Source organism: Canis lupus, chromosome 10 (genome assembly GCF_003254725.2).
Source record: "Canis lupus dingo isolate Sandy chromosome 10, ASM325472v2, whole genome shotgun sequence".
NCBI classification, from domain to species: domain Eukaryota; kingdom Metazoa; phylum Chordata; class Mammalia; order Carnivora; family Canidae; genus Canis; species Canis lupus.
Window position 1 is genome coordinate 68208228 of NC_064252.1, and position 26232 is coordinate 68234459.

The window sequence follows — 26232 nt, forward strand, 5'->3', positions numbered from 1 at the left end:
TACAATCTCCAAAAAACATAGTTTTAAAAAACTAAATGTCAGATATTTCATATACAGAACTGTAAAACTAATTATAGATTACCTAACTTGTTAAATTAAAAAAATACTTTCTTACCTTTAAAGTCTACTTCTCCATTCCCATCTGTGTCAAATATATCTATTACTCGCTGTACTAAAGGATTCTGTTGTAACTCAGGCAGAGACATGAACTCCTCCACACTCAAAGAACCCGAATTGTCCAAATCGAGCTTCTTAAATCTCTTTCCTAGCCTTTTAATTTCATCAGCATCAACTAAAAGCAAACCAAAAGAGGTAGCAAGATTTACAAATGATTTTATCAAAATTAAAGGGAAAAAATCCATCAGTTAATCAATAGTTTAATTTCTAGTTTAACTGATAGAGTTACATAAACTATTGGTTAATTCCTTGTAACAGAGAAAGTCGATGATATTTTTATTTGGTTACCTTTTTGTTTGCCTGCCCACGCCATAACCAACTGTATACCGCACCAAGATATTATAGGATTGCAATGCTAAGCTGATCATGGAAGTCAGGTGATTCCTACTAGGCAAGCTAAATCAATCTCCGTTCTGTACCAGAGTATCTTGATTTTCACTTATCTTTTTAAAGTTTATTTCTAATAGCTCATGGTTTAAACATGGTTCAGAATTCAAGGCCTCCTCCTATCCCACCCTGCAGACATCCAATTCCCTCCTTAGAGGCAATGTTGCCAGTTTCTTGAGTATTCTTCCAGAGATACTCTTAGCAAGTAAATAAAACACAAGCTTTCAACTTTTTTAACCAAAAGAACCAGAGCTAACAAAATTAATTTTTCTTTAATGCCTTAAAGAAAAATAAACTTAAGAACCGTTTGTATTAGTTTGTGATTACTCTATAAAAATTCAGCATCAGGTCTCTTAGCAGCATATACTTTCTTGAAGAAGATAATTTTCTCCTAAATTACATTACTGTTTTCATTCCTTTAAGAAATCAGACTAATTCATACAAATAATTTTAATCACTGGTAACAGAATAAAATATTAAAAGCATAACTTCCTAAAAGAAACTTTTAAAAGAAAATTAACAAGTCAAATGTTATGCAGCCCATGGGTGTACATGTATTATAGCCCACAATATTAGAGAGTGAGACTACAAACTGTTCTTGAAAATTCAAATATATGGCATCCTCATTATAAGAACTTAAAAGCTAAAGAACAGATTTTTTAAATATAAAAATATTATCTTAAAATGGAATACAAACTGTAATTATCTGCACTACTGAAGTACACACTGTCCAACTACCAGATGCTGCTCTGGTATGAAGCAGTTGAGTCCTGTCAGTCCTGGAGCAGAAACGCCACTGGTACGCAGGGACTTTTCCTAGTGTGTTATGAAGGGAAAAGGACCAAGTTTTCTCAAATTAAAGAGCAAGTCTTAATAAAATAAAATCTTAAAAAAAAAAAAGGTGAAAACAAATGCCTTTAGTGAAAATAACTCCAAGTTTAGTGGCTTCAAAACCTTCAAGGCTTTTTCAACATTGTTATCGGGTGAAAAGCACAGATAACAAATGAACAAGCTGCAAATGTACTTCCTCATCTCTCCACCTCCGTGTCTCCCCGCCACCGAGCCTCGAAAAGCAATTAAAAGTGACTATAACCTGGCTCATTATTTAATTTTTACAAAATTAAGTTTCTGCTGAAGTAGATGTCTCAAGGATCGGGAAGAAAGTTCAAAATAGGAAGCACAAGTCCTAGTTTAAGGCTAATAAATGAACTGCTACAAACACCACAGGTTATTTGTGCTAAAAAATTTCAGATCTTTATAGTTTTTCTAAGTACTGTTAACAAAGCTGCAGAGTGGCCTATCCAATCCATACTTTCCCCAGATATGTGATTTTTTGCAGCATTTGAGACGTTCAAGAATACATACTAAATTTACCACAGAACAGAAATGCCTTTCACGATTCATCTAACCACTGCTTCCAACGATTAAACACACACTCCATGAACACATCAACTACAAAGAGCCTTTTATCCATTAAAGTATATTCCTTAATGAACAGATGATAAAAAACAAACTGTTCAGATAAACCTTATTTTCTGAGTACCTGATTTTCTGTAATTCATGAAATTGGATACCTGTACCCTTGGAGAAAAAAACTTCACTTTAAGTCCCTCAAATGCTTTTCATTTATTTATTTACACATCTCTCCTACCCCAGACCAGAAATCACGACTTTTCATTGTTCTTCTGTACGCTGCATATAAAAGGTGCTCAATGAATGTTTTAAATTAGCACTGTGTTTCAGATTTAAAATTTACTGATCAGGGATGGCTGGGTGGCTCGGTGGTGAAGTGTCTGCCTTCGGCTCAGGTCGTGATCACCAGGTCCTGGGATCACGTCCCACATCGGGCTCCCTGCAGGGAGCCTGCCTCTCCCTGTGTCTGTGTCTCTGCGCCTTTCTATCTCGAATAAATAAATAAAATCTTTTAAAAATAAATAAATAAATAAATAAATAAATAAATAAATAAATATAAATAAATAAATAAATAAATAAATAAATAAATAAAATTTGCTGATCAAAGTGCCATTAGAATTTAGAGTAAAACTCTACTTATCTAATCAGACACCAATCAGCAAATCTTTCACAAGTTTCTCCAAGTTCATAGATTTTGCTGAAAGCTACTCTCCTCTCTGTACATACCAAGGATGAGTTAACTATTTTCTGGTAATATTTAGTTTTGCCTTAGTTTACAACCAGAAACCAGAAAAGACGTCGAGGAAACGGAACACAAAGGATCACTAACGTATACTGCAAGTGGAAAAGGAGAGACCGTATGTCCACCAACAGCATGCCATGCCATTTAGCAACAGGTCTCGAGTGCGTATCAGGAACTGGAAGGAGCAAAGGCGGAAATGCAGCGCCCTAACCCAGACACTGTGAGATTCCATTTACTAAGGCTGGGACATAAATAACGGTTCATCAAGTCACATCAGGAAACTGAAAATGAGGTGAAGGATTATGTTTCAATTACCTAGAAAACCCCACTAATCCAGAAGACAGCATTCCAGTCTTGACAAATGACTAAGGAATATTAAGAATAAAGATAAATCATCAGCCAACAAATTGACTTCTTTATACTGCCAACAATAATCTTTCTAAAAGACACATTCAGCCAAATCATTAACTCTCGTGCTTACCGATATGTAGTGGCTTCCTGATATAATCAGGATAAAAAAATCTAGAGCCCTCGACAATAGTTAGCCTCAATTTGAATTTCCATCCTTCTCTTCCCCCATTATCTTGACTTTAGCTACAATGCTCTTGGCACAGTTGATCAGAGAGCATAAATTTCATGCTTCCACTTCCTTATATACCCTCTATTGGAATGTCCTTCCCCGAACTCTCCATTTAGGAGACTCCTATCAATTTTTCTGATTTAAAAAAGGGAGGAGGTACTAACTCTTCTATTGTTGTACGTATCATTAACTCATTCTCTGGCAAAAGCCCTTAAAGCAACATTTAAAACCATTTTCTGGGGGCACCTGGGTGGCTCAGATGGTCAAGCATCTGCCTTGGCTCGGGTCATGATCTCTGGGTGGTCCTGAGATCGAGCCCCAAGGTGGGCCCTCAGCTCAGCAGGGAGTCTGCTTCTCCCTCTCCCCCTGCTCATGCTCTCTGTCTCAAATGAATAAGTAAAATCTTAAAATTTGTCTTTTGCTTTAAATATCTTATGAAATATTACAAGATAGTTGATACTTATTCTGGACGAGTAGTTACAACTTTCCTCAAAGGCAAAGCAATGTGCCAGCGATCACACTTTAACTGGCTTCTTAAAAAGCCCCTCAAGTAAGACCTGGAGAGAATGAGTTCTATTTAATCTCTATTCACCTCTCTCACATACCCCACGCAGCCAAAACTCACCCTGAGATTCTTTAAGAAGCCAGTTTAATTTGAAAGAAGGGAGTATCTATTCTCCAATCACCTGTTTTATTTCCTGCTTTCTGTCCCTTCCTTCCTGCGTGGATCACAATGGTAAGTTAAGACAGAGATTAGATTACCTAGTATTTATTATCTATTTGAGGCTAACTGAACAACTGGAGGAATCTGTACCTAAGTAATTACAATATATTTAAATGGTCAGCCTAGAAGGCAATGCCATAAATATTTTTTAAATCCAAGATCTAAGAAAGCTAGGTTCAAAAATAAATGGTAAAAAAAGTTATTTTAGGCATGGAACAAAGTAATCTATTTGGTCTTTACTGTTACCACGAAGCAGTTATTCAGCACTTGCACTCGCCAGCACTGCAGACCACATGTGCCGCAGGATTAAACGTATGCTGGAGCATGACACAGCATCTCAATTCTTGAAATATCGGCACTTACCAATCTCCTACAAATTAGGCACAGAGCTCTGAAACAGGTAGTACCATTAATTGGTTCAGGTCTGCACTTAGTACAAGTTAAATATTAAGGATTAGATTCCAAGTTTTGGTACCAAGTTTCATCAAAGATTTTTTTCTACTGCTTGGGATCATACTCCCTTAAAACAGATGGACAAGGGGGGGGGGAAAACACCTCACCCTCTTGACTCATCTTGTGACTCAGAGATACTCTTTTTCATATGTTTTGCCAAGTTAAAACATGTTATTTTTCCTCTTGTAAGGATACCTTTGGAAAAACTATCATTTTTAATGGTTGAAAATGCCTACAATATTCAATTTATATTATACAAGGTACTAATAAAATAAAGAATCTTATAAAAGTCATATACATCATTTTCTTAAATTTAACCAAGACATTAAAAAGTTGGATCTTTTCATCAGTTTATGAAATTTAAGTTGTTAATAAGGAATTGATGGATTGCTAACACAGAAAACACCAAATTAAACTGTGGAGACCTTACCCAGATCCTTGCACCTTCACTATACTCAAGGATAAAGATGAAATCTAGATAGTTACTTCATTTTAACAAGTGATTTCAGGAATCTCATTAACACATAAAATAATTAAGAATTTCCTTTGGAGAATTCATTTGGCTACAGAATTTTTTTTTTTTGCATTTAGATAGTGGGTTTTTTTAAGGTTTTTGTTTTTTGTTTTTTTTTTAATCTATGATAGTCACAGATCGAGAAAGAGAGAGAGGCAGAGACACAGGCAGAGGGAGAAGCAGGCTCCATGCAGGGAGCCCGACGTGGGATTCGATCCCAGGTCTCCAGGATCGCGCCCTGGGCCAAAGGCAGGCGCTAAACCGCTGAGCCACCCAGGGATCCCTTAAGTTGTTAATTCCAGTATACTTAACATATAGTGTTCTATTAGTTTCAGATGTGTAATACAGTGACTCAACAATCCCATACATCACCCAGTGCTCACTCATCCCAAGTGCCCTCCTTAATCCCCATCACCTATATCCCCTATCCCTCCACCCGCCTCCTCTCTGGTAACCATTAGTTCTCTAGAGTTGAGTCTGTTTCTTGGTTCAGGTCTTTTCTCCCCCTTGCTAGTTTGTTTCTTAATTTCCACATATCAATGAAATCGTATAGTATTTATCTTTTTTACTTATTTCTTTTAGCACTATATTCTGTGGCTACATCCATATTGCTGCAAATAGCAGTTTCATTCTTTTTTAGCCAAATAGTATTCTGTTGTATATATATACCATCTCTTTATCCGTTCATCTATCAATGGACATTTGTGCTCCTTCCATAATTCAGCTATTGCAAATAATGCTGCTATGCTATAAACACAGAGGTACACACACCCCTTTGAACTGGTGTTTTTGTTATTTTTTGGTTGGATACTCAGTAGTATGATTACTGGATTCTTGGGTTATTTTTAACCTTTCCAGGAACCTCCATGTTTCTCCTGGGGCTCCAGGAGAGCTCCTTTTTCTCCACATCTTCACCAAGGCCTGTTTCTTGTCTTTTTCATTTTAGCCATTCTGACAGGTATGAGGTGATATATCACTGTAATTTTGATTTGCATTTCCCTAGTGATAAGTGACGTTGAACATTTTTTGTGTGCGTCCAGTTGGCACCTGGGTATCTTCTTTAGAGAGATGTCTATTCATGTCATCTGCCCATTTTTAACTGGATTGTTTGTTTTTTGGCATTGAATTGCATCAGTTCTTCATATATTCTGGATACTAACTCTTTCTCAGATATGTCATTGCAACTATCTTCTCCCATTCCATAGACTGCCATATAGTTTTGATTGCTTCCTTTGCTGTGCAGAAGCTTATTTTGATGAAATCTCAAGAGTTTATTTTTGCTTTTGTTTCCCTTGCCTCAAAAGACGTATCTAGAAAAATGTTGCTACAGCTGATGTCAGAGACATTACTCCCGTGTGCTCTCTTCTAGAATGTTCATGGTTTCAGGTCTCACACTTAGGTCTTTAGTTCATTTTGAATTTATTTTTGTGTATGGTGTAAGAAAGTAGTCTAGTTTCATTATTTTGCCTGTAGCTGCCCAGTTTTCCCAACACTATTTACTGAAGAGAACTACAGTAAATTTTAATAAATACTGTCAACTGGATGTATTAATATTAGAGTAATATAATACGAGATAGAAGGTTGCACACTCAATCATCACTCTCTCAGATAAACTCAACCATTTCCCTTCATAGTTCTTTCTCATTTAGAAAAAAAGGATAAAAGAGATTCCAAATAGTATTATATAGAAAACATCTAGGTCTCTAGCTGCTAAAGCATTATTCTTATTACTACATACACACCAAGATGCTACTCCACTGTTAGGATGAATAGAAAAACTACTTTGTTTTTGTTTTTAGAAAAACTACTTTGAAGTCTAAGCTCTTTTACATGATTCTGAGATTTTTCAAAATGAACAGAAATAAGCAGAATGGTAGAGAAATAAACTTTCCTTGAACTTTAGCCAATTCCCAATAATTGCACAGTAGTTAACAGAAACAAGATTATTCCTCGTTGAGGAAATTCTTTTATTTTATTTTATTTTTTTTTAATTTTTATTTATTTATGATAGTCACAGAGAGATAGAGAGAGGCGGAGACATAGGCAGAGGGAGAAGCAGGCTCCATGCACCGGGAGCCCGACGTGGGATTCGATCCCGGGTCTCCAGGATCGCACCCTGGGCCAAAGGCAGGCGCCAAACCGCTGCGCCACCCAGGGATCCCGAGGAAATTCTTTTAAATAGCCAATTTATAAATAATTTATTATCTATTAATCATCTAACAACAAAAACAAAGTAAATCTTTTCAAATCTTGTAGCAGTAATAATATTTTGAAAGAAACAACTAAATGTAATGTGGGATCTTGTTTAGAATCTTGGAAAGCTTTTAAGATGTCACCAGTTTTTTCATTCAAACATGCAATTTAATAGTATTGTACCAATGTGAATTTTTTGATTTTGATAACTGTACTATGGTTTGGTGAGACATTAACATTTTTTAAAATAATTTCTCCTTAGTCTCCTCTAATTTGTGACAGCTTTTAATTCTTCCCTGGTCTTCCATGTTCTTGAAACTTTTAATCCGGTAATTTGCAAAATGTCCCTCAGCTTGAACCTGTTGATGTCTTCTCATGATTAGAATGAATTTGGGCATTTGGGGCAAGAATACCATAGAAATGATGATGTGTCCTCATCAGCACATTGTTATCAAAGGATTCATGATGTCATGTCTTTTTTGCTAGTGATGTTACCTTGGGTCACCCGGCCAGGGTGGTGTCTGTCAGATTTCTCCACTATAAATCTATTACCTCTCCCCTTTGTATTAAAAGTATCAGAGAAGGCGGCTGGGGGGGGGGGGGGGGCCAATACTTTGAGGCTATGCAAATAGCCTATTTCTCCTAAAAGTGTGACCCAACTTTAGCACCTATAGGTGAATCTTGTGGGCAAGACTTTATTACTATTTGCTTAACAATGATTTTCTTTTCCCCTCTTTCTTCCTACATTAATTGAAATGTTCCTATTTAAGAAAAAATTAAAAACTGTTCCTTCTCCTTTTATTTCCTTATTTAATTATTCATATCACAGCATGGATCACAGATATTTTCCATAGGTTAAAGTCCAATACTGTCATTACTTGTTAGTCAAATTTTTCCAGCTTTGTTTAGGTACTACCTCAAGTTGGCTCCTATGTGACTTACCAACAATCCCCATTTTGAGCACTTCCTTAATTTCTGGCACCATGAAAATTTCCAGCCTCATCCTGACTGTATGGTGATATTTCCAAGAAGAGCTTCCCCAATCTACTTTCTATGGTAAAAATTTAGAACTATATTATAGAATGAAAACTGTTAGGAAGGATTACTCTAACAAGGAATCTCAGAATCTCTACCTAGAAATATTCTAGAAAGAACTACCAAGCATAACAAAATTACTTACGAAGAAACATGAACTGAAGGACTCTTATAAAGACTGCCACAAGAATAAATCATTACAGTGTCATCAATACGAGGTACTGGGGTAGTTTCTCAACATAAAGTTTAATTTTGACATTGTAAGGTCTTTTGTAAAATATATCTCCTTACAAAGGAAGACTGTATTTTCATGTTACCCCAAGTAAGCTGCAAAAACCACCAGAGGGCGCAGTCGAGATGGTCACAGATAAAACCATAAGAAGTTCCAAAAAAAAATCCCAAATTCTGTAATGACCTTGTGTATGATTAGCAGTTTAATATTTACATTGTGTAAGTAACTGTTTGACAACAAAGCAAAGAAACAATCTACCAATATTATGAAATAACAGAAAAAGTATTTTATGCAACACGATTATACAGTCACACAAATTTAGGGGATATCATCATTTTCTAATCCAAGAGGCAGCATGCAGTTTTGGTGTTTCTAGATTATAGTTTTCATATAATTAAAAAAAAAAAGTAGGGGCGCCTGGGTGGCTCAGTCGGTTCTGTGTTGGTCTTGGGCTCAGGTCCAGGGTCCTAGGATCAAGCCCAACATTGGGTTCCTTGCTCAGGGGACAGTCTGCTTCTCCCTCTCCCCCTAACCCTCCCCGCTGCTCATGCTCTTGCTGGCTCTCTCTCAAATGAATAAAAAAAATCTTAAAAAAAAAATGAACTGTCAAATATGCAAAAGCTAGACATCAGCACCAAAAAAAGAATTATCAATTGTAGGATGCTAATAAGAAATTTTAAGCCAACTTTGAGAAATAACTGACACTCCAAAAATACATCATTAAATACACAGTTCTATAGGTTTTGACAAATGAATAGTGATTATATGCATCACTACAATCAAGATAAAAGCACATTTCCATCATCCCAAAATGTTCCCTTGCGCTCTTCTGCAGACAATCATGTCCCCTACCACCAAGAGCAAGTAACCACTGTTCTGCTTTCTGCAATGTCTAGAATTTCATATAATAAATGGGATCATATATGACGTACTCTTGTATCTACTTTTTCTCTAGTTTTCTATATTAATTCAAGCTGTTTTATAGGTCAGTAGTTTGTTCCTTTTTATTGCAGAGTAGTATATATAGTCCACTCTATGGATACACACGCTCCTTTTTTTATGCATTCACCGGTTACTAGACACACCTGTTTCCTGTTTGGGACTATAAGAAGTAAAGCTGCTAAGAATATTCACAAAGTCTTTTGTCAACAAATGTTTTCCTGGACTTGCTGAATCACAGGGTAAGCATATAAGGAACTTTATGAACTTTCAATAATCATCACAAACCTTTCCACAGCGGTGTACCATTTTACACTCTCCTCATCCATGTGTGAGAACTCTAGGAGGTCCCCATTTGGAGCTCCTGTCAACATGTGGTACTGTCAATCTTGTTAAGTTTAGCCATTCTAGTGGGTGGCAGCCGTCTGTATAGTTTTAAACTGTACTTCTCTGAGGACTAAGGATCTTGAGCATCTTTTTCAGGTGATTATTGTCAATTTGTCTATCTTCGTTTGTGAAGTAACCGTTCAAATCTTTTATCCTTTTATTTTTTTTAAGATTTTATTTATTCATGAGAGACACAGAGAAAAAGGCAGAGGAAGATACACAAGCAGAGGGACAAGCAGGCCCCTCAGGGAGCCTGATGCGGGACTCAATCCTGGGTCTCAGGGATCACGACCTGAGCCGAAGACAGACGCTCAACCCGAGCCACCCAGGCATCCCTCTTTTACCTTTTAAAAACTGGGTTGTCTGAAAGAGTTGTGAAATTCTGTCTATATTATATACTGACTGATGCAAGTCCTGTCAGAGAGTAGGTTTCTCAAGTATTTTCTCCCAATCTATAAGCTGCCTTTTCATAGGAGCAAAAAAGTGGGGTACATGGGTGGCTCCATCAGCTGAGTGTCAAAACTCTTAATTCTGGTTCAGGTCATGGTATCAGGCCCTATATCAGCATCAGTGCAGAGTCGGCTTGGGATTCTCTCTCCTTCTCCCGCTGCCCCTCCCCTCCACTCATGCTCAATTAATCAATATAAATAAAGCAGCAAAAATGTTCAATTATGATGAAATCCATTTTCTTCTTTTATGATTTGTATTTTATATGTATTAAAAATCTTTGACAATCCTGGGTCATGAAGATTTTCTCCTTTCTTCTATAAGTTCCATAGTTTTAGCTTTTATGTTTAAATCTATGACCCATGTAATTTTCTGTATATGGTATAAGTAAGGGTAGAGGTAAATTTTTATTCCATATAGAAATATAGTTGTATTTTATTGAAAAGTATCCCTTACAGTGGTATCTTCAATGAATTTGTGAAAAATCAGGGGCGCCTAGGTGGCTCAATTTGTTGAGCGTCCAACTCTGTATTTTGGCTCAGGTCATGATCCCAGTTATGAGATAAAGCCCTGTGTCAAGCTCCACGCTCAGCACAGAGTCTGCTTGAGATTCGCACCCCTTTCTCTCTCTCCCCACCTCCTGCTCTCAAATAAATAAATCTTTTAAAAAATCAATTATACAAATCAACATGTTGTACATCTTAAATTTACATATTATACTGACACAATGTCAACTATATTTCAACTATATACAAATTAGAAACAAATCAAATTATGTATTTACCAGTGAAGCTACATGTGTGTGTATATGTGTATACAGGTGTATGGACCTATGCCCTCCACTCTGTTCCACTGATTCATTTCTGTCTTATGCCAATACTAGTCTTATGTTTTATAGTAAATCTTTAAATCAGGGAGCATTGTCCTAGTATTTTGTTTTTCTTTTTCAAAATTGTTCTGGCATTTCTATGACCTGGACATTCCCAAATGGAATTAACAATTAGTTTGGTAATTTTCACAAAAAGCCTGCTGAGGGGATCCCTGGGTGGCTCAGCAGTTTAGCGCCTGCCTGCCTTCAGCCCAGGGCATGATGCTGGAGTCCCGGGATCAAGTCCCACGTCAGGCTCCCTGCAGGAAGCCTGCTTCTCCCTCTGCCTGTGTCTCTGCCTCTCTCTCTCTCTCTGTATGTGTGTCTCTCATGAATAAATACATAAAATCTTAAGGGAAAAAAAAAAAAAAAAAAAAAAAAACAGCCTGCTGAGAATTTGCTAAGGATCAACATGAACCTGTACATCAGCCTGAGTAGAACCGATGCCTTACCAAGTCTTCCAAAACATGAATGTGATTCTCTCTCTTCATTTATTGGTCTTTTTAAGTTTCTCTTAGAAATGTTTTATAGTTTCTGTATACAAATATTACATTTATTAGGTTACATGAATAGCTCATTTTTATTCTTTATAAATGGTATTTCTGTCAATTTCATTTTGAATTATTCATTGTGATTATATGAAATTGCCACTGATTTTTGCACACTTTTTGTATTCTACAACCTTGCCGAATTCACTTATTTCTTGTAACTCAAGATTTACTATTTATACAATGACATTGTTTGAAAATAAAAGCTCTTATTTTTTACTCCTTCCTCTCTAATCTGAACATATTATATTTCTTTTTCTGGACTTAATGTATTGACCAGGACTTCTAGTACAATTTTGACTACATTTGGTCGGAGTGGAAAAACTATATCTTTTTTCCCCAATCTTGGATGGGAAGCATTCAGTCTTTCATTATTAAGTTTGATGTTAACTATAGGGTTTTTACAGATGCTTTATCTAGGAAGTTCCCTTCTATTCCTAATTTGCTAAGAGTATTTACCACTAAACTCTGTCAAAGATTTTGCTACATCTATTGATAAGATCATTGTTTTTTTCCTCTTCTTCTAACCACATAGTGAATTATATTGTTTATTTAAAAATCCTACTCCAAGGATAAGTTTCACTCAGTCATGTTTTACTGTCCTTTCTACATATTGCTGGCTTCTATTTAAAAATATTTAAGGATGTTTGCATTACATTCATGGTGAATGTTGGTCTACAGTTTTCTATAATGTCTTTGATATTGCCAATGGTCTAATGCTAGCTTCTATTTTTTGAAGGAAATATAGATTATGATTTTTTTTTTCATTAAATGTTTGCTAGAATTTACCAGTAAAGCCACGTGGCTTGGAGTTTCTTTGTGGAAAGATTTTTAAATAAGAATTCAGTTTCAGGGCAGCCCCAGTGGTTTAGCGGTTTAGCACCGCCTTCGGTCCAGGGTGTGATCCTGGAGACCCAGGATCAAGTCCCACGTCAGGCTCCCTACATGGAGCCTGCTTCTCCCTCTGCTGTGTCTCTGCCTCTCTCCTTCTGTGTGTGTGTGTGTGTCTCATGAATAAATAAATAAAATCTTAAAAAAAAAAAAGAATACAGTTTCATTAACAGATACAATTCTATTAAGACTTTCTACTTTTGTGTCAGTTTTAGGTATTTGTTTTTACAGAAATTTTCCCATTTAATCTAAGATGCAGAACTTTTTGGCATTAAATTCTTCATAGCATTTCATTGTTATTCTTTTAACATCTGTAGGATCTGTAATGATTTCAAATTCTTTTGTTACTAATATTGGTAACTGTTTTCTTTCTTCTAGAATGTTCCTTCAAAATGTTAATGCTGCATGTTCCACTGACTGCTTTCTACCTCATATAAAAGACATGACCATAAACGATCCATCATTCTAGAAATCACTCAGGCATAGGAATGTTGTCCAAAAATGTCAAAAATAGCTGTACAGTTGTAATAATCTTAAAATTTTTTCTTAAAATTATTTCCAGAGGTAATTGAGCTTCAGAAGAAAATTTATCACAGAAAAGCCATGTAATGTAAATTGTTCAGAGAAACCTTGGAGATGAAAAACTCAAGATGAGGAAACAGACCCAGAGAGTTAAGATGCTCAATACTATAAAGCTCGATGGCAAAGCTGAGTGACAGGATTTCTTGAAATCCTTTCTGATCTGATTTCTCTTCCTATGTTAGTTCCATGTGAACAGTACAGAAGCTTAGGCTGAGAGATACTAGACACTGCTGTTCCTTTACCTGCATTTTCAGGCTAAATGTGGAGAAAAGGGAATAATAAGAATGTTCTCATTCCGGATAGATAAAAATCAAACAGTGTATTACTGAGATGTTCTCTAACTTATATATTACTGGCTTTCCTACTGAAGGTGTTTGTATTGATGCTGTTTTTCTCCTTTTGGTTTATCTATACTGTGGTTCTAATCAAAACAGGCAATAACTACCGAAAAAGCATGTATTTATAAGATCATAAAAACACAATGAATTTTCCCACTGCTATTAATAACCATGGCTTAAAAGTCACACTTTTTTAAACCCAAGTGTACACGTGAGGTCAGTAACGTATCTTATTCAAAAGACAGATCTCTTAAAGATTTCCATTGTTTTGTAAGTCAAATCCAACCACAACTCATTACATACTATATTCTCCAGGTTTTCCTCTTATTTTTTATTTGTTCCTAATATTATGCTGCATTTAAACACTTAGTTGCACTTTTCTTTAGCTTTGTACCACTCCCCATCCCAAACTCCCCCCAGAATATGGTATTTTCACTAAAGAATGGATATTTAAGAGTCTTTTTACTTGCAACACGAATTATTCAAGACTTATTTATGGCTGCTCCAGAGTTCAATCTGGTTTATCATCAATAATGTGATACTATATATCCAGGGCTTCTTTTTTTTTTTTTTTTTGACTTGCCTTTTACTTCAAGAAATTCCAAAAGAAGAGGATATGGAGGGAGGGAGGGAGGCAGGGAGGGAGGGAGGAAGGGAGGGAGGGAGGGAGGGAGGGAGGGAGGGAGAAGATTCCAGGACACAATTTATATTATGGCTTTTCTTTCTTCTTGAAGACACTCTTCACAGACAATTCTGGCCTCCTGCTCTAATTTGTACCAACTGTTTTCTAGGCCCACTGGCATAGCTGTTATCCTGTGATTTTCACTGATGTCTGAGAGATTTCATTTCTTAGATCTCATTTTATGTTCTTTAACTTCTATTTCATTTCTCTGGGTACATATTCAAGAACTTACGAAAGGTGCATTTTCCAAGCCCTTTAATTGCTGACAATATCTTTAATTTGGTCCCAAACCTGAATAATCATTTAAGCTGGAACCAAATTCTGGATTTAGGGATTCAGAACTCCGAATATGTTCCTCCACTTGTTTCTAATATCTATTGGGGCTGCTAAGAAATCCAATGCCAACAGATTCCTTTTCTTTTTAGGCATTTTTTTCCCTTGCCTAGCAGCATTGAGGTTTTTCTTTCTACTCCTGGGATTTTATTTATTTTTTATTTTTTTTATTTTTTATTATTTCTTTTTTTATATAATAAATTTATTTTTTATTGGTGTTCAATTTACCAACATACAGAATAACACCCAGTGCTCATCCCGTCAAGGCCGCCCTCAGTGCCCGTCACCCATTCACCCCCACCCCCCGCCCTCCTCCCCCTCCACCACCCCTAGTTCGTTTCCTCCTGGGATTTTAAAATTACAAAAGTTGAGACTAAATATTAATCTTTTTTTATCTAAACTTGGTTATCAGAATGCTTTTTCAATCAGAAGATTTGATTTTTCAGGTGAGGAAATTTTTCTATTTCACTGATTAGTTTTGCTATTTTATCTATTATATCCTTTGAAATTTCCCCTAGGCAGATGCTATTACTCTCTGCATTTGTGCCCCAAATCTTTCCTTTTTTGTATATTTTTCCTTATCCTTTGCTCTAACATTTGGAAGGAGACCCAAGAATTCATCATACTTTTGCTAACTAGTTGGCTAGGCTTTTTCACCAGCTAAAGTAACTGATTTCTGCACACCAGCTACAAAATTATTCAAATCTGTAGCAGCCTATCACATTATTATACGTCATGGACTTCATTGTTAAAACCTCAGATTTGTAGGTGCTGACATACCCAAATTGGATAGCTAGCCCCTCACTTTTTCTTAAGACTACCTGCCTAAAATCTTAAAAATATTTAGAAGCTAACAGACAATCCAGGGATCTTTTTAAAAGGTTACCTATAACAGTAAAACAAGGTAACAACTCAAAACCCAGATGTTCAAGTCATACACTATAGGGAGCTTTTCATCCCTCTCTCCATTACCCAGCTCTACAGTTTGACTCAAAAGAAATCAAAATATAAGCAATTCTCAACAAACTAGGTAAAATCGAGTTCAGGATCACTAGATTAGTAAGTAAATGGTAAAGCACAGCTGGTAGATTAAGAAACATGAACTGGGATCCCTGGGTGGCACAGTGGTTTAGCGCCTGCCTTTGGCCCAGGGCGCGATCCTGGAGACCCGGGATCGAATCCCACGTCAGGCTCCCGGTGCATGGAGCCTGCTTCTCCCTCTGCCTGTGTCTCTGCCTCTCTCTCTCTCTCTCTGTGACTATCATAAATAAATAAAAATTTAAAAAAAAATTAAAAAAAAAAAGAAACATGAACTATGTGATACATTTATAAATATCTTAATCGAAGTAATAAATCCAGAAGTCAATTTCAAAGTTAATGACAAATAAGTTTAATACTAAATAGTATTCTGGAATAAAATGGGTTTTGCTTTGTTTTTTAAGATTTTATTTCTTTGAGAGAGAGCATGTGTGCATTTGTGAGAGAGGGGAGGGAGCATGAGCATGAGTGGGGTGAGGTGTGGGGAGTGGGCTGAGAGAGAAGCTAAGCAGGGAGCCCAACGTGGAGCTCAATTCTAGGACCCTGGGATCATGACCGGATTCAAATGCAGACGCTTAACCGAGCTGAGCCACCCAGGCACCCCAAAGGAATAAAATGTTTTAACATATTTTCACCTGTACACACTCAAAATGAAATTTTTGATATTAAAAGAGTTTCCACCAAAGATTTCTGAGACAATGAATAAAGGTTTGAGGGTCAACCCTAAATCACTCTTTAAGACAGACATTATTTAAAAATTGAACGGGGGGCTGCTGGGTAGCTCAGTCGGATAAGTGTCTGACTCTTGATTTTGGCTCAGGTCATGATCTCTGGGGCTCCCCACCTGCAGGCAGGCAGTCTGCTTGAGATTCTCCCCCTGACCCCCATCCCACTTGTGCATGCTCTCTCTAAAATAAGTAAAATCTTTAAAACAAATACTGAATGGAATTAAGCTAGTCCAAATTAAGGAGGAAAAAAGAATGCAAAAATGAAAGAGGAAATTAAATTAACCGTAGATTAACTTTTTCTCTGAAAAAGTCTTGTTCTCATAACAAAGAAAAACAATGATTCTCAGGGATATGAACACGTAAACTTCCCTGTGACAGTCTGATTGAGAGCAGAAATTAACAGCACAAAGTCAAGTCTCTACACTTTCACGTCATCTGTATATTCTCAAACCAGAAACAAAATTGCCTGAATTGCCTGACTTTTTTTTACGCAAAATGAGAGCAATGTCCTAAAAGCTAATGATGTCTTCAAGGTTTCTACAGACAGCTGTTTTTGTTAAAGGACATGCCTTCAGAATCTGCCAAGATCTTCATAGGTCACCTTCTAATGAAAGAAAATTGAGAAATCTTTTCAGATAAAAGATCTCTTGGGGCACCTGGGTGGCTTAGTCGGTTGGACATCTGATTCTTGATTTCAGCTCAGGTCATGATCCTGGGGTCGTGGGATGGAGCCCTGCAACAGACTCCACTCAGTGTCGAGTCTGCTTGGAATTCTCTCTTCCCCTCTCCCTCTGTCCCCACTCCCATTAATGCTCCTTCTCTAAAATAAATTCTTAAAAAAAAAAAAAAAGATTTGTTTTCATCTATATTCAGTCAGTCTACAAAATAAGCCAGACCTGTGTTTACCAATTTTATCAGAAACATTCAGAATTATACTGGTTTCATCAGCAGTAAAAACTAGCTAAAGCTGAGTTTCCACTCAAACTTCCAACTATTCCCCCATTAGTATTCTGCGTAAACTATCTAAAGTAGTATCTTGCACTCAGTCACTTTTCCAAGTTTTCAGGCCAAGTTACAACTAAGGTCTCAACTTTGAGCAAATCACCCCAGCACAGTATACATTTCCTAGCTCAGCCAGGTTAGCTAACAGACAACAAAAAGTCACAGTGGCCTACAGTAATTTAACTCAATAAGAAGTGAACACTGAATTGAGAGGCAAAAAACAAACAAACAAACAAATTAATTAATTAATTAAATAATGAGAATAATGAGAATAGCCCATCTTTGTACTGGATAAATCTTAAACAGCTTTCAAAACAACCTCCATGAAGCTTTTCTTAACATCCATAGCCAAATTAATCTTCCCTCCTTAGAACCTTTGTTTTTATTTCTCATAATGGTTTACTTATACTGTAGTAATTCCTCTCAATAGCCAGACTGTAAGTACCGTGTGGGGCTTACTTATCTGTATATCACAGAGCCAAAGACAGTACCTTACAGAATAAAATAAAGAACCTTCTTGCTTTTTTAAAAAGCACAATTTAAATACTAAAAGAACAAAACAGACAATAACTACTTGAAGAGTGGAGAAGACCACTCAAGGCTATGCCAATTACATAAGGCCTCATCAAGAACATAGAATTGAGGTGGTTTTTGGAGGGATGAGGAAGCATGACATGGTTTAACCTTAACGAGGAAACAAAAACTAACTTCCTAATACCTCTTTCCTATCAGAGCTGTAATCCCAACAGCCAATCCCAACTCTATTTGCAGCCTGATGCCCATCTAATTACAGATTTCCAGACCTCCTTTTTGCTCACTGGCAACTGGAGAAATAATTATGCCACATGCTCGGGGCGCCTGGGTGGCTCAGTGGGTTAAGATCTGCCTTCATCTCACGTCAGATCTCAGGGTTCTGGGATGAAGCCCTGCATCAATGCTCTGCGCTCAGTGGGGAACCTGCTTTTCTCTCTTCTACTGTCCCTCCCCCTGCTTCTGCTCTCTCTCTCGCCCACACTCTCCAATAAATGAAATCTAAAAAAAAAAAAAAAGTCACATCCTCAAACTAAACAGTAAGTGGCAAGGCACAATTCTGAGCAGAACCCTTTCAATTCTAAAGAGACTATAAAACTGACACGGGAACTTTTCCAGGGTAAGAATTACAGATCTAGGTAACACCTGGAGCACCAGTACCTAACTGCTCTAATCTTGATCGTCTTTCAAAGGTAGGTTAGACACTCCCAGAAGTGACAGTTCGCAAATCCAGAAGACCACTACAGTCTACAACAGGGTCTGGCACACTTTTTCTGTAACAGGCTAGGTAGTAAACACTTTAGGCTTAGGGTACCATATGGTCTGTGTTACAACTATTCAGTCCTGCCACTGTCACATGAAAACAGCCACAGGCAAAATATAAGTAAATGGGCAAAGCTATAGTCCAACAACACTTTATTAACAAAAACTCCCAGCAGGCAGTTTACCAACCCCTGGTCTCCAGTCATAATTAGGTTTGGTTTTGGTCAATTCTAGCAATATGCTGAGGTAACAATTTATACTTCTACCCTCTTACACAGAGACTTTATGATTTTTATTTAAGCCCCTTGATCCTGACTGATCTAGAATTTCTAAAACTGTCATTTTTCTTTCTTTACATTCTCCAGTACTGTCAGAAATGACCAGACCACCCACACTTTTTACACTCCTCATTTCCTAAGAAACCTCTTTTGCAATAGCTACTTGGTCTACGGAAGTATTGCCTTCAATAAATACTTTATGTTACCAAAGGATAAATAAATTAGCCATTTACTTGAAACTTTGTTAATCTGAGTAACTTCTGTTGGGTTACTCCACTGAGATTTGAGGGTTAATCTGTAACTACAGCATAGTGCAGATATAAAGAACAACTTTATTTTTTAAAATTTCCCAACTCTTAATAACTTATAAAGACTAAAAGTCAAATTCATTATCCATTTTAAATAGCTAAGGGCTAACTTAGCTGTATAGATATATAGACGGACCTGATATGTATACATACATATATAGAGATGTGTAAACAAAAGACATTCTTGATAACAAGAATATCTGACTTACAGTGTGAGCACATTTCCAACGGATAACTTGCCTCATTTCCCTAGAAAAAAGAAATAATAATTAGTCACAAATTTATTTAAAAGGCGATTTGTGTCCCAAAACATAGGGAAATAAGCCAAAAACCAAAGTATCCAGATCTATAAATTACAGTTTTCAGATATAAAAAATTTTTACATAGTATGACAGAAAGGGCTCTTGAATCAAACAGACCTGAGTTGTGTGACTTACACAAACATTTGAGTAAAATTTATTTTAAATATTTTAATGCCCTAAATATGCTGAATACCCAATTGTAACATACTGAAGACTATCAATGCTCTAACTGAATTCAATTTGGGACAAAGTTCAGAAAAAAACTTCTCCTGTTACCTCTATTTTATTTATTTTTTTTAAGATTTATTTATTTATTCATGAGAGACACAGAGAGAGTCAGAGACACACAGGCAGAGGGAGCCAGGCTCCCTGCGGGAAGCCCGACGTAGGACTCGATCCCAGGATCCCTGGATCACGCCCTCGGCCAAAGGCAGACGCTCAACTCTGAAGCCACCTGGGCGTCCCCTGTCACCTCTATTTTAATGAAGTTTCTCGGGACTGTAAAGCTCTTAAAAAAGAAGAGCTTCTTAGCATTTATACCTGCACTGAAACCATTTTCTATATGCTGCTCAACTAAAATAAGACAAATATTCATAAGAAAATGGGTCCAAAGTAAGACAGCCAATTCAAGTCTTTTTCTTGAGAAGTCTTATTTCATGAATAAAACTCCGTTGATAATTTACCTGAATTCCTAACTTATAAAATATATAAAACCAACCATCTGTTTTCTATGCAGGATTCCATTTAAATTTATAGAAGGAAAAAAGAGCTCTAAAAAAAACTACAGACCTGGCCCAGAGTCTACATTTAATGAATCTTACTGAACTGAGCCCAGGGCAGTCAAGTACCTGGTGAATGATCAGATCATTTGCTTAGTGATAAAACCAGGAGTAATTCTAAAACACTAAAAACTCCAAGTATAACAGACTCACATGATGTAAAAATCATGAAGATCTTTTAAAAGTCTATAGAATTTACGGGCACCTGAGGTGGCTCAGTCAGTTAAGCATCCAACTCTTGATTTCAGCTCAGGTCATGATCTCAGTGTCATGGGATCCAGGCCTCATCATGCTCTGCACACAGCGTGGGGTCTGTTTGTCCTCATCTCTAATATAAATAATAAAATCTTGGGGAAAAAAGTCTACGGGCACACCAGGTGGCTCAGCGGTGGAGTATCTGTCTTCGGCTCAGGTCATGATTCCAGGGTCCTGGGATCGAGTCCCACACCGGGCTCCCCGCAGGGAGCCTGCTTCTCCCTCTGCCTGTGTCTCTGCCTCTCTCTGGGTCTCATGAATAAATAAATAAATAAACTTTTTTAAAAAGTCTACAGATCCTTAAATAATTGAATTCTTAAAAGTTCAGTGATAAAATCAATACCACACATCCTATGTTCATTCCATTTACCTAATCTTGACCCTGTCTAGCAATGTGTACAATAGGATTAACATATGAATATACTTAGCAGAGCCTCAGAGGTTACTGAATACAGCCTGAAAAACATATTTTAGTCCGGTTCATTAGCTATAAGTTTGAGCTCTAAAAAAGGTTATCAGTAATTTTGCATCTTTAATTCTTCTGTTACCAATAATTAGCCTTTCCCTTGAAAATTATAGCAGATAACTGCAATTTTCCAGAATTAATTTCAGATTACTTTAAACATCAAATATATGTTAAAAATGGAAGAAATGGCAACCATTAAGAAAACTTGATAGTAATGAACAAGAGAGAGTTGTTTATTCCACCCCTTATTTAAGATTCTTACCATGATTCCTATCTTTTACTGCATCACATATTTCAGGCCTAAATTTTTTTAAAAAATATTAAAAAAAAAAACCCCACACTCTATTAAAAGTATGTTTCTTGAGAGGCTCTCGAAAGAGTACAATGATACTCTGGATTGTCATTCTGAGTTGGGTTGGTCTTTTTTGTTTGGTTTGTTTTGGTTTGTGTTTTATTAACAATAATGATTAATACTGTAATTGTCTTAAAAGTGAGGGTATGGAGCAGCTGGCTCAATCAGTAGAACATGCAACTCTTGATCTCAGGGTCATGAGTTCAAGCCTCACACTGGATGTAGCGATTACTTAAATAAAACTTAAAAAAAAAAAAAAAAGAAGTGAAGGCAAAAAGGGTTCTATGGTAGTTTCAGGGAGAACTCTGAAACCAGGTCCAGGTTTCTTCAACTCACTGGCCTTTATAATGTTATCAATTCTTTATAAATGATGCCATCCCTCCTCTATCTATATCATTCCCAGCTGGCCAGCATCCACAAGCAGCAAGCACCAGCCCAGGTGGAACCCTTCAGTGCTTTTCCACTAACAGTGAGTGAATGCCTCATCTGTCTCCTAAACTTAGAACTCATACCTCAACCTGTCTGATTTTGTGCCCAGCAAAAATAGCTTTCAAAAAAATATGATTCAAAGCAAAATGCTTTCCCCCAGATAACCAAAAACTAAAAGAATTAAGCTCCAATACGCATGCACTATAAGAAATATCGCAAGAAAATCCTTCAGGCAAAAAAAAAAAAAAAAAATGACATTAAATGGAAATGTGGACCTAGACCAAGAAATGAAGATCACCAGAAATGGCAAATGTGGCTTTTTTTTTTCCTCATTTTTAAACACCTTTAAAATATAACTGACTGCTTAACACAAACACAGTAACAATGTATTCTAGAGTGTATAACGTGCTGCACAAGTAACATCTATGACAAGAGCAGCATCAATGTGAGACAGAAGAGTGATGTATGCTGTCAAGATCTTACAGTATGAGGGAAACATTCCAATGTTATTTGAAAGTACAGCATGATGTTAAAGATGTGTATTTTAAACCCTAGAGCGACCATTTCTAATAAAAAAATGAATAAAATGGTATCATGAAGAATACTCAACCCAGAGGAGGCAGATAAATAGGAAAAAAGAAACAAAAAATGTGGAAAAAAATAGGAAGTAAAATAGCAGGATGGCAGATTTAAATCTAAACATTCTGAAAATAATACAATGTTAAGTAATCATTCTAAAGCTACAATTAAATAAGATGCAACTGTAGGGGCGCATGGGTGGCTTAGCTGGTTAACTATCCAACTCTTGATTTTGGCTCAGGTCATGATCGGAGTCCTGGGAAGGAGCCCCATGTCTGGATCCCTGCTCAGTGGGGAACCCACTTCTCTGTCTCTCCCTCTGCTCATACTCCCTGCTCACACAAGCACACAGGAAGTCTTATAAATAAATCTTAAACAAACAAAAAAAGATCCAATTGTATGTCATCTATAAGAAGCCTACTTTTTTTTTTAAGATTTTATTTATTTATTCAGGAGAGACACAGAGACAGAGAGGCAGAGACACAGGCAGAGGCAGAAGCAGGCTCCCTGCAGGGAGCCCGATGCAGGACTTGATCCCGGGACTCCAGGACCATGTACACCCCGGGCCGAAGGCAGCCGCTCAACTGCTGAGCCACCCAGATGTCCCAAGAAGCCTACTTTAAACAGAGGTTAGAGCTAGGTTAAAACTAAAAAGAAAGATATACCACACAGATATTAATCCAAAGAAAGATACAGTGGCTAGTAATACTAGATAATGTAGAATTCAGAACGAGTAATATTACCAGGGATAAAGAGGGCTATTTCATAATGTTAAAAGAGTGGATTCAATTAGGAGGATGTTAAAAATCCTAAATATATTGTGATTTATAATAAGAATTATATTTGGTCTTCCTCTGTTTCTAGCACAAAGGTCCTAAAACTCTTGGAATTTCTTAAATGAGAACTATATAAAAAGGTGTCTTTTCTTTTCTTTTTTTTTTTTTTTTAAAGGTGTCTTTTCTTATATTAAGGGGTGAAGCTGAGAAAGAACCTAAAGATAGGGGCTGGTTGCAGGAGAATCAGCTATGTGATTAGAGGGTTGGAACTTTAGCTCCACTACCCTCCTTTAGGGGAGGAGGGTTTAGTGGATGAATTAATCACCAAATGCCAATGATTTAATCAGTCATGCTTATGTAATGAAGCCTTTCCATAAAAACCCATGAAAATCCAAAAGGAGGGATGCCTGAGTGGCTCAGTTGCTGAGCCTCTGCCTTTGGCTCAGGTCATGATCCAGGGTCCTGGGATCGAGTCCCACTTCGGGCTCCCCAGAGGGAGCCTGCTTCTCCCTCTGCCTCTGTTTCTGCCTCTCTCTGCGTCTGTCATAAATAAATAAATAAATCTTAAAAAACAAAAAACTAGAAAAAGAGTAAGTTAAACTTAAAGCAAGAGAAATCACAAAGAAAAAAAAAGAGAAATAAAATAGAAGTGGACAAACAAGAAAAATCAATAAAGACAAAAACCCATTTTTTGGAAAAGGTCAATAAGTAAACCCCCCAGGCAAATCAATACAAACCCTAGAGACATTAAAATAATAATAAAGGAATTTTCTAAACAATGTTATGAAAACAAATTTTACAACTTCGATGGACAAGTTTCTTGAAAGACAGAATATGACAAAACTGACTCAAGATAAAAAAAAGAAAAGCCGAATAACTCTACAGCTATAAAAATACACTGAATTTGAGTTAAAAACTTTCTTATAAAGAAGACTACAGACCTGGCTGGCTTCACCAGTCAATTTGATCATATATTCGTAGTAAAAAACATGCCGCCTTAACTCATTTAATGAGGCCAGTATACCTTCGTACCAAAATCAGACAGAAACATTACGAAAAAGAAAACTAGGGATCCCTGGGTGGCGCAGTGGTTTGGCGCCTGCCTTTGGCCCAGGGCGCGATCCTGGAGACCCGGGATCGAATCCCACGTCGGGCTCCCGGTGCATGGAGCCTGCTTCTCCCTCTGCCTGTGTCTCTGCCTCTCTCTCTCTCTCTATGTGTGACTATCATAAATAAATAAAAATTAAAAAAAAGAAAACTATACTCTCCTACTTCTTCATGACAACCGACACAAAATCCTTAACAATATCTGAGCAAATCGAGAAAAAAATTTTAAAACATAAAATTGTTTCCTCATGACCAACTGAGGAATATCCCAGCATTGCAAGGTTGGTTTAATATTCCAAATCAATGTGATTCACTACAGTAATGGACTAAAAAGAGAAAAAATACCATATGATCATCTCAACAGATACAATAAAAGCATCTGACAAATTTCAATATCCATTCATGATAGAATAAGAACCACAATTCAGCAAGCTAAGGATCTCCCTCAATCCATGAAGTCTACCTACAAAAAGCCTACAGCTAATATACTTAATTGTGAAAGACTAAATGCCTTCTCCCTAAGATCAGGAACAAGATAAAGCTATCTGCAGCAGTGCAATAAGGCAAGCAAGAAGAAATAAAAGGCAATACAGACTGGAAAGAGGAAGTTAAACTGCCTTTACTTGCAGATAACATGATTATGTATCTAAATACCAAACAAACTACAAAAGACTATCACAACTAAAAAAATGAAGCAAAGTCACCCAATACAAGGTGTATACAAAAAGCAAATGCATTTCCATACAGACCTACGTAGTCAATTTGTAAAAGGAACAATGTCGAAGGAGTTACACTATCTGACTTTAAGAGTAAGGCTAGTCACTAATAGAGTATCAGTGTAAGACCAGACATAAAGATCAATGGAACAGAATAAAATGTAAAACACACACACAATCTTTTTGACAGAGGTGTCCAGGTTAATTCAATGGGGAAAAAAAAACCTTTGCAACAAATAATGATAAAACAAATGGATATGGGTATTTTAAAAAGGAAAAGACAAAACACGAGTAGGTATTTTATAAAAGATAAAGACAGCAAATAAGATGAAAAGATGTTTCACATCATTAGACATTAGCGGAATGCAAATTACAATTAGATACAATATTTGCAACTAGTATATATATGCCCGGAATTTAGAAACTGACATACCAAATGCTCCTGAGAATGCAGCGCACATGGTTAGGTGCTAGGCAGGGTTCTCAGATGCCACCCCCCCACCCCCCCCCACCCCCGCCGCACGACACTCCCAGGCCTAGGTGTGCAAACGGCTCTTCCCGGTTACTCAAATACTAAGGCCTAGGGACTGGCTCAAAGGGACTGTGTACATGTAATTAAGGTGCCACACCCGCTGACCTTGGTACGATTATTCAGGTGGGTCTGCTCTAATCATAACAGCCTTTTAGAAGCAAAGAGTGGACGTCAGAGATTCAAACCCAGAGGAGAATTCAGGACGAGGGAGCGCACCGCATGCCACCGAACAGGCCACTGCACTCAGGCAGCTTCTAAGGGCGAGAGGCCTCCAGCGCACAGTGAACCAGGGAACGGAGACGGCGATCGTGCCACAGCTAGACACTGAGTCCCCCCAACAACCTAAACAAGCTCAGAACAGAATCTTCCCCAAACCCTCCAGACTAGAGCTCACTCTGACTCACACCTGAGCTGCAGCCTTGTGAGTCCCTGCAGAGAACTTCTGACTTACACAACTATGACACTGTCACCAGGCCCTGTTTTAAGCCGCTAAGTTAACGGTCATTTGTAACACAGCAACAGAGGTCAACACCCAGACACACTGTGTATGTGGCTAGAGGTAAAAATGTTGACATAGCACGTGTGGGTGAAGCTACGGAGCAAATGAAATTTTTATACATTGCTGGTGGGAACCCCAAATGACAAAGCCATTTTGGAGAACAGTCTGATGGATTCCCATCAGCGAGTTTAACAGGACACTCAAAAATGAAAACATGCCCATGCAAAGATCTGTGCATGTAAGTCCACAGAAGCTTTGTTAACAGCCCAAGGAGGAAACAACCTAAGTGTCCGTCAACCGTCAAATGGATCAACTGGTATATCTGGAC

At 37.2% G+C, this 26232-nt stretch overlaps 1 protein-coding gene across 3 annotated transcripts in view; it reads right to left on the minus strand.

The window, feature by feature from the left end:
* PPP3R1 (protein phosphatase 3 regulatory subunit B, alpha) overlaps nt 1–26232 on the minus strand; it is a 65936-nt gene that overhangs the window by 13572 nt on the left and 26132 nt on the right. For all 3 annotated transcript variants that reach the window (XM_025470032.3, XM_025470040.3, XM_025470047.3), the window contains exons 2-3: nt 19322–19361; nt 116–292 (exon numbers count right to left, since the gene is read on the minus strand). In XM_025470032.3, coding sequence (XP_025325817.1) covers nt 116–292; nt 19322–19361 — 217 coding nt within the window. The remainder of the gene's footprint in view (nt 1–115; nt 293–19321; nt 19362–26232) is intronic.